The following is a 15,684-nucleotide window of genomic DNA, read 5'->3' as shown; positions in this document are numbered from 1 at the left end:
GACTTACAGTAGCGTCGTACGCTAAAACGGTACTATCAACCGTTTTCCACTACAACGCTACAACCGTTGTACGACGCGTTTTACGCTAATCCCCAACTGTTCAGACACACATTCTTTTAGCGTCGTACGCTAAAACGGTCTAACGCCATGGGTCTGAACAGGGCCTTAGAATACTCTAGACTTAGATTACTCCAGACTTAGAATACTCTAGACTTAGATTACTCCAGACTCAGATTACTCCATACTTACATTACTCCAGACTTACATTACTCCAGACTTACATAACTCCAGACTTACATTACTCCAGACTTACATTACTCCAGACTTACATAACTCTTGGCTTACAACTCTTGGCTTACATAACTCCATAGCATTGCATTGCATCATTCTAGATTCCATCTTTGGTAAATCGATGGGTACGGTAATAATTTGATAAGGAATCAACAAGAATGTAAGACTAAGAGTCATGGGTACAAGACCACCTGTGTATTGCTTGTATCCGAAGGATGCTTTACTCTCAGTGCTTCATCCTTCAGATGAAAAATAAAGCTGTTGGTCCTGTATACATACAATGTACAGTAATGAACTTTGCACTAGAACATCTGAACACAAAGCAAGCAACTTTGTTGTTCAAAGCTAGTTAAAGTCAACTGGATTTCTTGATTGTCTTATTATGGATCAATCAACTCACCTAATGCTTACTGAACAATCATAATTAGGTGATCAGTCTGATAACAGTTGACTGACCCTAACGAAAACAAGGATATTGATAACTCTACAAAGCTGTACGTTACCAAACGGTCTACGATCAAGAGAATAATCTAATCGTTCATGCGTTTTACAGCTTTACTTTCGATATCGAAGCGGATCAAGTCAGTGCATAATAATTTAGCAAGGGACTTTTCAGCTATGATGTGTCTTTTGTTATTTTTCTAGAGACTTGCGCATTTTAGCTGTTATAAAATGAACTTTCTTTGTCTATTTCCTAGGGACTTGTGCATTTTAGCTATTTTAGCTATTATTATGTTGTAATGAAAGATCGTTCACTTTCTGTTTGGTATTTTCATGAAATGATAAATTAACTAATAATTCCTTTTAGTATAAAGTAAAAAAAATAGTGGTAAATAGCTACTTACAGTAGAACTCCATATTTGGGATACCTCTATTTAGCAGACAATTTCTAATGAAACGAATAAGGAGATATGTTAACCTGGCAAACTCTATTCAGAGGACATCGCTATTATTGAGGGTCCAAAACATGTCCCCTTAAAAGGAGTTCTATAATTACATTTATAACATTTATTGTTGGTTACTAATTCATAGTTTACATGTTCTGTGCAAAACACACAAAAAGGTGATAAATTCATTATTGCCAATAAATGACCTTGGTCAAGGTCCAAAGTTAATCCATTGATCAATCCATTGGTCAGTATTATTCATTTAATATTTATATAACAGTCAATCCATGGGATCAATATATTAAAATCCAACACTACAGATTTACAAACATAAGTTTCCTGTTATAAAAGTGATCTATATTCTGTTTTTTTAATAATATGGATTTTTGTTTATTATATTCCAATGCAAAATAAATAACCTATATTAAGGGGATATCATCCCAATAAAACGTTGTTTGAATAGGGATGTCACCTTTATTGGTTGTTCATAGTTTTCAAACATTATATTTAATATTGCCTTTTGTTTCAAGTGAATATTCCAAGGGGAGGGGAGCAAGGTTTGTATGTTGTACATTTTTATTTAAAAACATTTTTTTTTACTCAAATAATCTCAACATAATTATCATTACTTTGATAAGTAAGTAAGTATTAAATAAGTAAGTACAGTAGGTGCAATACCCATACCACAGAAACTGTAGCATTTCTGCAGTAAAAACACTGAAAAAACTATATATAGTAATTGTCTGGGATGCATTTCAAATTACTTAAGGTGCATTCAGACTAAACTATGGGAAGTACGTAAGTAAGTTGGGATGTTACGATGATAGAATGGTATTAGAAAGGGTTTAAGCTACTAAAGTGTGTAGATAAAGTGCCAGACAAAATGAACTCTAATGGCTTATTGTGACTCATTATATTCAGCCTTGCCAATGTCTGAGGAGGATTGCCCTAAATAACTGATATTACGAAGAGAAAGTAATCCAGTTGTTGTTTAAAACATTATCAGTAATATTATAATCTTATGTAACAATAGAAATTAAGGGCCTGTTTCTATTGGACAAGAGAGTACGTTTTAAATTAGTTCATGAAAAGATAGGTAAGGGCCTGTTTCTATTGGACAAGAGAATGTGTTTAAAATCGTTCATGAAAAGATTTTTTAATCCAGCATAAATGGGTCAACACAAAAATTAACTGACCTTTACAAGCAGTTTCAAAGACCATAATACTAATAGATTCCGATCATTAAAAATTATTCTTAAATCGATTTCCATGTAGCATTTTTTAGCTTCAACGCAACCATGGTTTCATTTCAACTCTAACCCTAGGTCGAAATGAGGTCAAGTCACACTGAAAACAGTGCCAACATTTGACATCCATAATTCTACCAAACAAACGGTGTTGTGTGGGTAATGACCATCATTTCAAGATAAATGCTGCACATCAGATTAGTTTTATTATACAATTAACCAATTTTTCTTTATTCACGAATATAATATTTTATAGCATCATCTACTGTCGCCAATGTAAATTTATTTAATCCAAAAATGAAAAATTATGACCATATTTTAATTTAATTGTAAGCGGTATTGGCTAAAGAACAAGTAAACATCTTTGTAAATATAAATTAGATTTAAACTCGTCACCAGGACGAGTTAGGTGATCCATACAAACAAAAATGTGTACAGAAATTAGATATTCTGGCAATCATATGACCTAAAGTTTTTGACAAATTGGTAACATTGTGACTCCCATTAATTCAAATTTTGAAAAATTACAAACACAATTTCAAATGGCCATGTACTGTATGATGATGTCATACATCCGATAGTCTAAAATTTAAATTTAAAGCGATGGATGATCCTTGTTGCATAACATCTAAAAATGAATATTAATAGTAACAAGGAAACCAAAGTCAAAATTGCTTTACAATGTACAACTTTTATTTCTTTTAACCAACTCCTATGCTAAAGCTTGGATTTAACCCTTCGTTGTTCAATCAACAGCTCTGGTGAAAACGAAAGTAGAGATATTGTGTGTAAATTCAATTGGTGTTTTGTTTGGATATGGGTCAGTGCAGGCTGTTTGTGACCCTTGTTTATGTTTTTACCAGATGACAGGAAGTAGTCTGTTCCTCAATGGGTTTGACCAGTGCTTTGAATGCAACTGTTTTACACAAAACAACACACTTCTATATATAAAACACAGTAATGCATAAATGAAAGTTGCACAATATGTCCTCCAATAATTAGGCCTCCAATTATAAATAGGCCTCCAATTAGGCCTCCAATTAGGCCTCCAATTATAAATAGGCCTCCAATTAGGCCTTTAAAAAATTGTGTTGTTACTTTAGCATGTTATTACCCAAGAGGACGTCTTTCATTTTATTAAAAAATTTCCATTTTAAATTATATTGCAAGTATGATTTATTTTATAATGCATTAATATTTATTATAAAGTAAAGAAAACCAATAGTTAAGGCAGCAAATTTTATTGAAGTAACTACAAAGAAAGAAACATTTTATATGGCACACTATGTAAAGTAATTTTATGTTTGTTGGCATATATACAAATAAAGTCTTCCTCTAAGAGTTGAAATTGTATTCCATCAATTAAAAAACATTTTTTTTTATATTTCTTCTCATTTTGCAAGCCTTGCACAATAACTACCACTGAAGTAAAACATTTTGAAAAATTAATATAAAAAATTCTCAAAATAACACATTTGTTTTAGGTCTTTTTTTAACACAGGATTTTGTATTTGATGCAGTGAAACCCCTCTTTTGAGACAGATGATATCTCTATTAAGGGGACACTTTATTGGGTCCAGAATGTGTCCCCTTAATGGGGGTTCTACTGTGCCCTTCTGTACATAGTATTTTTTTAGCTTGTTATAAAGGTTGCAGATTATTTTTGTTTTATTTAGTATTGTACTAATAAAGCGTTTTAACAAATAAGCAATTTGATGTCAGTGACATTTAATGACATTTAAATATTTTCTGTGTACACAATATGTGTTGTCACATATTGTAATGTATAAACTGCTGTCAGGTTTGTTTAACATACACTTGCATTAATCATGGTGTAGCATAAATTTAGTTGTAAATGTCTGAACTCTAACATTTGACGCAGCATGTTTAATTTATAAAAATCCTGACTATTTCTAGTAACAATTTGTTTACTCTCCTCTCTGACAAGAAAGCCATTTGCAAATAGTGTTTAATCATTATATTTAAGTCATGGCTAGTTGTTTGAGTAATTTGACATTTTGGTATCTAGAGAGTTTCAGTTAAAATGTTTATTTATTTTAATTAATTTATGGAATGTAATGTATAGATTTGGCTGGCCTTTTTTTTTGTAAATCGATGGGAAATGAATATGATATAGTACATTGAGATATTACAGTATTGCTGTTAACTGAGTATAACTCCATGCTCAAGTATATTCCCAATACCCGTCTCACCAAGCGAAATAAGAAAAAAAAAATTATAGACTTTAAAGAACCTAGTACATCTTTCGAGACGAGTAGGGGGTTACCCCGGTGTATTAGTACATCACAGCCACTGATCACCAACTGGGCCCTCTGGGAGATCAGTCTTTGACTGAAGAGGTCACCCAGTATAAAGATAAAACAAACAAACAAACAAACAAACAAACTTAAGTGAAATACTTAATACTAATACTATAATTGGTCAAATACAGTATACTGGTCAAGTGTGAGATCAGTGCTTTTTTTGTTTGGATACTTGAGCTTTCAAAGAGCCAAAGTTGCATCTGATAAACCACCATGTTAAGGGTTAAAGGTTAAAGGTTAAATTTATACAAAGTATAAATCTATATATCATATATCATTCACATTATCTCCTTTCTTTTACAGCTGCCAACGATAATGAGGAGAACAATTCATTGAAGGACTATGTTCAGGAGAGGCAGTTTTTCTTGCGTATGCGGTCAGTGCACTCACGCCGTGGAACCAGTAACAAGGGGAAAGTGGTTGGTTACAGGGTGAGTACAGCTGGTAACAAAAACTATATCAACACCATTTATCACCTAGCAGGGCTAGAAATTCATTTTTTATCCACTAACAAACCTTTCCAAAATGAGCAAACTAACTTACAGATTGCTATAAAAAAGATGTCAATACTGTGGGTATCAGTGACCTGATGTAGATAGAGATTTAAATGAAATAAGCAGAAAACTAAACGGTAAAAACAGGCAAAAACAAGTTCCAAACTTCCGGAAAACATACCTTCTTTTAAAAAAAAAATTAATTAAGAAATAATAATGATGGTAAATGATAAAAAGAAAGTAGCTATGTTGATTATAAAAATAATTGTGTAACTAAATTATATTTGGTGTGCTTTAAAATAGGTTGTACAATTTTCTGGACGTCTCAAACTCAAGTGCTCATCCAATAGCAAAGGGTACAGCGTTGAAGGTTTAATATGCCTCTGTCGGCCGATCCTGCCACAACCAGTTGTAGAGATGCGGATGGATGGCAATATGTTTATGAGTAGACATGGAATGGATATGAGCTTTACTTTCTGTGATGATAGGTAAGGTAGATAGGCAGTCCTGAGGGGTGTCGCTCTTTAATATTTCTTTACAGAGAGCTGCCTAATTTACGGCGTAGCACAAAGTGGGCAATCACATTAACCACCATACTACAGCTCCACTACCAAATATTTCCGAGGACTTGCTGAAATTAGTAGTTTAAATCCCTGGCCCGTACATCCCATCTCAAAATGTCACAATTTATCACACAATTTTAGCTGAAACTGAATACTAAACTCATCGCTAAAGGGATCCTAACTTTGAATCAATGAAACCTAGTACAAATATTTCCCCCTATCTGGTGTTGTCTTTTTCCTTTTGTTTCTATGATATGATTTTATTTATTATTTAGGATTATCACACTTATTGGGTATGAACCTCAAGAACTAATAGGAAAGACTGCTTACCAATTCCATAACCCTCTTGACGCAAACAAAGTTAGTGATTGTCATGCCAAACGTAAGTACTAATCGTTCAAACTTATTTATAACAGAAAAACCATTAAAATAACAAATGCATACCAACAATTTAAATGGGTTTTAAAATCTTTAAGACAATAGATGGGTTAAGCTCTGACTACACTATTAAGCTAGTTTGACAAAAAAAGGTGTGATGTGTCCAAATATGGCAGTGATATGACATCATCATGTCCATATATGGGCACATCACATTTTTTTATCACATAAAGTTTTGATAGTGTGGACAGAGCTTTAGATTAGTAGAAATGTAACCTTAAAGGGCTGGTTCGCACAAGTGAACTTTGATCCACATTGGGAGCTAACAGCTTACCATAGTGATCGCTCGGAATAGACTGATCAGTCGGATCAGGAGCACTTTAGTAGTAGTTTCTTTAGAAGCCAATCAGCTCTTGGTATACTTCTGTCCAATCAAGATTACAGGTAAAATGATGACAATGATTTGAGTTATCATAGATTGTGATTGTGAATGTGTGTGTGAACAAGCCGCTGACTTTGGCAACATATATTGTGATAGTGACCATGTGTGAACTCAACAATAGTAAAGTTTATTAGACATGATAACAGAACAATTGGCATCTCTTTCAATTTAGTTAAGGATTTAAAGTAGCTACCACATCAGGTTGTTACATTGACCATTCAATAAAAAGGTGACCATTTCTTAACATTTTTGTTAAACATCTTTTCTAGTTATCGTGAAAGGATCAAGTTCTACCAAACACTACCGTTTCCTTGGTAAGAATGGTGACTGGGTTTGGATGCAGACAAAGGCAACAATTATCTACAATACCAACAACGAGGCACAGTATGTCGTCTGCATGAACTATGTTATTGGGTAAGTAAAGCAAACATAGTGTGACAACAAAATGTGATGTGCCCATATATGGACACTACGCTAACGCTAAGGTCAAATTTGCTTTCGCAAAACTTGCGAAAGGTCGTCGATTTTTTTTTGCAAAATTGCAAATTCTTTCGCAAATTTTATAAACCATGAAAATGGCTAAATTTCACGGTAGATACATCAAATAAATATGTAGGTTGTTGTCTTGTATTGTTTTTATTTTTATTCATTCAAAATTTGTGATTAAAATACAAATAAAACATGACCGCATTAAAAAATGTTAGGCCTATCTACTGCAGCCTAATCGGCCTGACGCGATACCAGTCGCCACGGCCAAGGAGGTCTACTCAATAGTTGACTATCTATGCCACGGCCGAGTCATGTATGATTGGCTTCAATTATCAGCATATGCAGACTGCCTGGATGAAGTTTTTCATCACAAACAATATAATTCTTATTCACTCACGAAAACATCGTAACACACACCAAAAACGAACTACGACGACGTCGGAATGTTCATGCAGCAGGTTTGTTATTGCGCGATATTTGCATCTGTACACATGCGCAGTTTGTTTGTTTGTTCGTAATTACAATTATTCTCCTTAGTTGGGCGCGTGTACATTTACAGATAACGCGATTTACAACTATTCGCCTGTACAATAAATAGGCCTCCTAGCGGAAAAAACGTCGTTGATGGTAAGTAACGCTACATCGCTGTCACTTATTATAGGCTGGCGACGGCGGCGAAGTCGTTGTGGTTTACATACAACTTTAATATTTGAAACCTAGCTAGGGCCTAGGCGGACGAAGTTTTGAGTTTTTAAGGAAAAATTATTTTCGCAAGTTTTGCGAATGATTAAAAAATTTTTTTTCGCAAATTGACAACTTCAATCGCAATTTGCGAAAACGCGAATGGCTAGCGTGAGCGTAGGGACACGATGATGTCATATCACTCACTACCATATTTGGGCATATCACTACCATATTTAGGCATATCACTTTTTTTGTCAAACTACTTTGATAGTGTAGACAGAGCTTTATAGATAAATTTATACGCCAATGACGGTGCTGTTACTATCTATACTTTTGTGTCACCAGTTTATACACATTTGTAGGAAAAGAAACTTAATTTTTTTTTCATCTATTTTTAACAGGCAAGAAGAAGGAGAGAAATTCCTTATGCTAGAACGTCTTCAACATAATGAGACTGTTATTGGAAATGGAGTTTCTTCACCAGGATCTGACATGATGGAGATGGCAAGAGTCACATCCTCTCCAGATATCATTGAGGTTCCGGAGTCATCGACAACAATGTGTGATGCTGAAATTGCTAAATTGATACCGCAGCCGGTTCTTGATAATGCTGTTATCAAGAAGCCTTATTGTCCTCCACCAACATTGAACATTGCTGCACTTCTGAAACAAGAAGTTACGGATGATTGTCCAATTGAAATGGATGTTGGTATTGAGAAATCATCACCTGCGTCGTTTAATACCTTCCCAGCCCAACAATCTACATCAGCAGCTGGCCCAGTAGTCAACACAAATACGAAGCCAATAATTGTCAATAAACCTTCTGTTGTTGGACAGGTTGAATCCAATAAAATAAATTGTCCTGTCTTAAAGGAAGAGGCTATATGGCCTGTTGAACAATTAGGTTCCCCAATGCACAGTGAACACAGTTCAGAGGGTAGTTCCAATGAAAGCCCTCATGGCTCACCGGAAACTCAAACGCATCAAAGTAGTAAAAGCACTACTATGTTGTCAATCGCAGAAGAGGACAGTGTTTTCAATGACTTGATGGAAATTACTATGGAAGACTTACAAAGTTCTGAATCACCAGATATTCCAGGAAATCTTCCAGCTGGTGTATCTTTCAATCTCAACAGTCCTGACAACTTAAGTCAGCTGATGAGTCCTGGCATCACGATGGAATCAGTCGACAGTCCGCTACAGTACGACGACTTGTTTGATAAAGCGAATGTTTGCAAAGTGCCAGGTATTCTTGAAAAGCTTCTAACCAGTTGTCCGCAAAACTGTGATACAAATACTGATACCAATACTGCCTTGGAAGATGCAATGAAAATGAAATTTCCACCTAATAGTGGTCAAAGTAACTTTATGAATGTAACATTTACAAAAATTAACAGACCACAAAGCTCTAGCCTTCCAGAAGATATTGCCAATTTTACCCTGGAATATAACATTGAAAACATTATGGACAATTCTGCTGCTGATGCAATGATCTCAGCTGGTATTTTTGATTTAACTAAACCAGCTGATAATGAAGGCGTTATCATTACTGAGCCCACAGACCATGATTTATCGACGGGCACTCAGCTGCCACAAGAATCTTGTGATAAGTCTAGAGGTTATGTGAATGGACAAACGACAAATGATGCCCTTTCAGATTCCCTTGATTATTTACGAGAACAAAATCAATTGGCAGCCTCACCAGAAGGCTCTGTGCATAGTTTACCATCGTATATGAACTCTCAAAGAATTAATGTTTCTCCACAAGGAATTAATGTTACTCCACAAGGACTTAATGTTACTCCGCAAGGACTTAATGTTACTCCGCAAAGACTTAATGTTTCTCCACAAGGAATTAATGTTACTCCGCAAGGAATTAATGTTACTCCGCAAAGAGTAAAACATGCATCACAAGAGTTAAATGTTAATACTCAAGGACTGAATGTTACTCCTTCAGAAACTAATGGTACGCAAGGAATTAATGGTGTAAATGTCACACCACAAAGAGTGAATGGTGCCCAGCAACGAATGAATGCTCCACAAAACCACAATGTTGGTCACATGTTGCATCAAGTTCCTACAGCCCATGTAACAGATCGTATATCAAAACTTGACATCAAAGATCAAAGTTCACCTACTAGTGTGGCAGGGCAATTAGATTCAGAATCTAAACAATCGTCAATACTTCATTCGTTACTCACGCGACCTGGCTGCAGTGGAAATGTACAAGGAGCTCATGGAGGTGACTTCAATATTCTGTCCAATGGAAACGTTGTCCAGGGACCTGTAATGATGAACAACAACATGGAGGATCAGCAATTGCTGGAGCAATTCCAGAAGCATCAAAAAAGTCTTGAGGAGGAACAGGAACGCCAAAGATTACTTTTAATACAGAAACATGAGCAACAGAAATTGGACCTACAGGAGAAGCATCTGGAGACATTTCTGAGAAGACAGCAGATGCAGAGAGAAGACTTTGAGCAAACCAGAACACATATGTTCCAGCCACAACAGCAGCCAATGATGGTTAGTCCAGTAGCAAGGGATCAGCAACAACAACCAGTACAGTTCAACCATCAACCTCCAGCAGTGCCGCTTGTGCCCGAGGAAGAAATGCGCAAAATATTAAGTGGTCCACAAATGAAATCAAACCCTATGAATCATATGCCGCAGCAACGTGTGGTTCAAACTAATGGAGTGCGAAAACAAATAAGTAACAATATGTTATACCATGGACAGGTACCTCATGAGAAGCAGGTGAATCTGTCAAATTTACAACCAATGGCTTTTACACAGCCTCAAACTTCTCAAATGATGAATATGTCTCAGAACCAGCCAATGTACATACAGCAGCAACAACAACAACAACCTGCTATTTACAACATTGTCAAAGACTCTAACCAGTTCCAACAGTATGATGGCCAAACATCTTTACCTTCCAGACTGCCACCGCCTTACACTTTACAAAACCATAAACAACACAGTCTGTTACTGCAGCAGCAGCAAATGCCGAACATACGGCAGCCCAACGAGATTCTTCACATGAACCAAGTGATAAATGTAGTAGACAGTACGGACTGTGACCTCTTTGCAGCTAACCACGCAGCTAACAGTTGCATACTTCAACAGTTTAACTGATTCTCATCAACAGTTTAACTGATCCTCATCAACATGTAGTCTGCTTTTTACAATCATGTGATCAATTTGGGTTTTTTTTAACTGCTGAGAATAATTTTTTAGAACTAAGAATATTTTAATTATGATTTGTAAATATGTAATTTTGTGCAGGAATTGATAAATAAGATAAACTTTTGTTTTATGCAGATTTTAATTTGTCCACTTGCTTGTAAGTGTTGTTGCTGCTATTCTATTAAGTATTATAATGTTTGGTAATTGTTTAACAATTAGCTCTTTCTTCCGATGTGTAAAATTGGTTGCACAAATATATGTGAGCAGTGTTTTATCATTTAATACACAGTTGCAGCTACATTTTTTAATTGAATCTTTGCAGCTAAAATTATTTTACTTCAGCTTGTATGCAACTTGTTCTGATGACATCAATGCTTTTGGTTGCAAAGATATATTGTTTATAATATCACTTTGCTGTTTGGAAATTCTCTTCTGTCAAATGTAATATACATTTATATGTGTATAGATATGCAGCTTCTTAATAATTTTAGGTTTCAATTTTGGTTTGCAAGTACTGCTGGTAAGTCAATGGGTTGTGCAACCTCTTGCAGCCTAAAGCTTTTAACGATTGTGACATTTTTGGCTATGGTTGCACTTTGCAGCTTCAGTGCACCTATTACTAAGCATCCATTCACACTGGAATTGTTGGAGTATTTTTAATATCAACATATTTCCTTAAGTATTTGGAATAGACAGATCCAGTTGCAGGGGCTAAGTTCCCCTTCTACCCTTCATTTCAAAATTCCAGATCCGCTGCTCTTTGGCTTTCACATTATGTTATAAAAGTCTGCAAATTTGTATGTACTGACTTATTAGTTATTACTCCCATTTCCATGCAATTAGGCTTAAGGTATGTTCACACCAAGATGCTGCCATTTTGTTTTTAAAATCGTATGAATTGGCAGGTGTGAATGCAGCTTTATGCTCATTTACATTGTTGGCCCTTAAATAAGTACATGGGCATTGAATGTTAAGATGTGGTGTGTGTATATTGGTTTTCCATTAAGGCTTTAAAAAATATGTCCACCATCATGTTTGTTGACAATCTACTAAACCTAATAGAAATAATGAATGGGCTGTCTGCTGTGGGTCCGTAGAGGGTCTAATCTGAGTGTCCTCAGTTTCCAGCTTGAGGACCACAATAAATACCTTTTCCTTTATACAGCTTAATATTCAATTTAGGGTGATTACGCTTTCTCTCCAAATTAAAACCCTCCTTTTTTTCTTAGGGAGATTTAAAAACCACCAAATTATTACGGGTTCAAAGGTTATGATATAGTTGAACGCACAATGATTATTGATTGGATAATCAAGATTTTTGTTATACATTATGAAAAAAAATATATAATTTTTTTTTTCGATATGTTTATTTTTGCTGTTATAAACATTTTAAGGGCATTGGTTAATATTAACTACAAATATCTGTTACAGCGGAATTCCTACTTTGGGACACCCCCTATTCAGAGGAACACTTTCCTGTGAAATGAACAAAAACTACAGCCAACCTTTGACTCTTTGTTGGGCTCTTTATAGCTCTGTCTACACTATCAAACTAGTTTGACAAAACAGTTTGATGTATCCAAATATGGTAGTGATATGACGTCATTGCGTCCATATATGTGAACATCACGTTTTTTGTCACATTAAGTTTGATAGTGTAGACAGAGCTTTAGATCTCCCACATACAGTTAACAAAGTTTAAGAGTTTGTGTTAGGTTTTTGTTTTATTTTTAGAGGAGGAGACATTGAACTACACAGTGAATAGGTACATTAGATTTGTACCAAAATGTTTAGAAACTGTACCACATATTTTGATAATTAATTTGGTACTAACAATGAATTTTTTAATTAATATTAATGATCTATTAATTACAAAGCATAATGGGAATAGAAAATATTATGTGCAATTCATGTGACCAGGATTGTCATGGTAATGTTAAAATTGAGACATTTATTTGAATGAATTTTGTACAAATTGTATATATGTGTAATATACCTGATCTGTGGGATACAATAAGGGACCATGTCAAAATTATCCTACTGCAGTTACTGCAGTAAGTCCATTTTTTAACCTAAACATAGATACTGTACTGTTTGTTGCAGAAACAAAACCTCTACAGTGAGACAAACATTTTTCTTTTAAAGTTTTTTATTTTATTCAGTTCACAACCAACAGCGATGAAACTGCCACTAACAGGTTGAATATATGTTATTGCAGTAGTTGCTGCAGTAACTGCAGTATTAATTTTGACATGATTCCTAAGTAGATTTAAAAAGATTGCATTTTTAACCTTATTTTTCGTTTTTAAACATACCCTTTCTTCTGTTTTGTTTATAAAAATGTATATTTTTTTGTTTATAAGTCATTCTCATTTTTTAATATGGTGATAAGAGTAGTCACTAAGAAGAAAAATTGTGTGTTGAATTAATTATCATATCCATTAATAATCCTATAGCTAATTAAAGAAGTGTTTTGTATAATTGTTCTAAAGTTATCGATAGTTTTATATAAACATATAGCCCAGAGATAATATTGTAATATAATGTTATGTTAGCACTGTAAAAATGTGTATAATGAATTGCATATCAATACATCGACGTTTACAGAATTGTTGATGATGGAACTAAATCATGAATACTATTCATTTATAATAATTGTCTATGATTTTACTAAGAGACCAATTATCACATTGCGTTTATTAGTACTAATACATATTTTTTGCTGCAAACATATTTTAGATAACATAAAAAGCATATTCTGCTACTGGATACTTTAGGACGATTGTTTTTATAGTTTGGACTTTTTTTGTAAAAGCAGTATCAAAAGCGGTATTGTTTACTTCTTTAATTAGTCCTGTACTGTATATTATTATTAATTAGATCATGTAATTAATAATTACAGTAGGTAATGTAGTGATAATCCTGTTCATAACAATGAACTGATGGTATTAAAAATGAATGTATACTAAACCTACAGTGGTTTTTAAAGTTGTTTACTTGCTATAAGTGAATGGTTGTGAAACAGGGATTGTAAAGAGAAGAGAAAGAATGATCATTAGATCAGTAGTGTATGATGAGGAACCAGGAATGTTAAGAATAGAAAGGATGGTGAAAAACAGGAATGTTAAGAAGAGAAAGGATGGTGAAAAACAGGAATGTTGAGAAGAGAAAGGATGGTGAAAAACAGGAAAAACAGGAATGTTAAGAATAGAAAGGATGGTGAAAAACAGGAATGTTAAGAAGAGAAAGGATGGTGAAAAACGGGAATGTTAAGAAGAGAAAGGATGGTGAAAAACAGGAATGTTAGGAATAGAAAGGATGGTGAAAAACAGGAATGTTAGGAATAGAAAGGATGGTGAAAAACAGGAATGTTAATAGAAAGGATGGTGAAAAACAGGAATGTTAAGAATAGAAAGGATGGTGAAAAACAGGAATGTTAGGAATAGAAAGGATGGTGAAAAACAGGAATGTTAAGAATAAAAAGGATGGTGAAAAACAGGAATGTTAAGAATAAAAAGAATGGTGAAAAACAGGAATGTTAAGAATAAAAAGAATGGTGAAAAACAGGAATGTTAGGAATAGAAAGGATAGTGAAAAACAGGAATGTTAAGAATAGAAAGGATGGTGAAAAACAGGAATGTTAAGAATAAAAAGAATGGTGAAAAACAGGAATGTTAGGAATAAAAAGAATGGTGAAAAACAGGAATGTTAGGAATAGAAAGGATGGTGAAAAACAGGAATGTTAAGAGAAAGGATGGTGAAAAACAGGAATGTTAAAAAGAGAAAGGATGGTGAAAAACAGGAATGTTAAAAATAGAAAGGATGGTGAAAAACAGGAATGTTAAGAATAGAAATGATGGTGAAAAACAGGAATGTTAAGAAGAGAAAGGATGGTGAAAAACAGGAATGTTAAGAAGAGAAAGGATGGTGAAAAACAGGAATGTTAAGAATAAAAAGGATGGTGAAAAACAGGAATGTTAAGAATAAAAAGGATGGTGAAAAACAGGAATGTTAAGAATAAAAAGAATGGTGAAAAACAGGAATGTTAAGAATAAAAAGAATGGTGAAAAACAGGAATGTTAGGAATAGAAAGGATGGTGAAAAACAGGAATGTTAAGAATAGAAAGGATGGTGAAAAACAGGAATGTTAAGAATAGAAAGGATGGTGAAAAACAGGAATGTTAAGAATAAAAAGAATGGTGAAAAACAGGAATGTTAGGAATAGAAAGGATGGTGAAAAACAGGAATGTTAAAAATAGAAAGGATGGTGAAAAACAGGAATGTTAAGAATAGAAATGATGGTGAAAAACAGGAATGTTAAGAAGAGAAAGGATGGTAAAAAACAGGAATGTTAGGAATAAAAAGGATGGTGAAAAACAGGAATGTTAGGAATAGAAAGGATGGTGAAAAACAGGAATGTTAGGAATAGAAAGGATGGTGAAAAACAGGAATGTTAGGAATAAAAAGGATGGTGAAAAACAGGAATGTTAGGAATAGAAAGGATGGTGAAAAACAGGAATGTTAAGAATAAAAAGGATGGTGAAAAACAGGAATGTTAAGAATAGAAAGGATGGTGAAAAACAGGAATGTTAGGAATAGAAAGGATGGTGAAAAACAGGAATGTTAGGAATAGAAAGGATGGTGAAAAACAGGAATGTTAAGAATAGAAAGGATGGTGAAAAACAGGAATGTTAAG

At 34.2% G+C, this 15,684-nt stretch overlaps 1 protein-coding gene across 1 annotated transcript in view; it reads left to right on the top strand.

The window, feature by feature from the left end:
- Positions 1 to 14,069, top strand: part of LOC140060246 (uncharacterized) — a 68,378-nt gene extending 54,309 nt beyond the window's left edge. Inside the window, exons 7-11 of the mRNA XM_072106378.1 lie at positions 5,053 to 5,180; positions 5,547 to 5,731; positions 6,082 to 6,188; positions 6,896 to 7,040; positions 8,201 to 14,069. Coding sequence (XP_071962479.1) covers positions 5,053 to 5,180; positions 5,547 to 5,731; positions 6,082 to 6,188; positions 6,896 to 7,040; positions 8,201 to 10,937 — 3,302 coding nt within the window. The 3' untranslated portion in view covers positions 10,938 to 14,069. The remainder of the gene's footprint in view (positions 1 to 5,052; positions 5,181 to 5,546; positions 5,732 to 6,081; positions 6,189 to 6,895; positions 7,041 to 8,200) is intronic.
- Positions 14,070 to 15,684: the final 1,615 nt, after the last annotated feature.

Source organism: Antedon mediterranea, chromosome 10, assembly GCF_964355755.1.
Source record: "Antedon mediterranea chromosome 10, ecAntMedi1.1, whole genome shotgun sequence".
Classification (NCBI taxonomy): domain Eukaryota; kingdom Metazoa; phylum Echinodermata; class Crinoidea; order Comatulida; family Antedonidae; genus Antedon; species Antedon mediterranea.
This window is presented reverse-complemented; position numbering and strand designations above follow the sequence as displayed.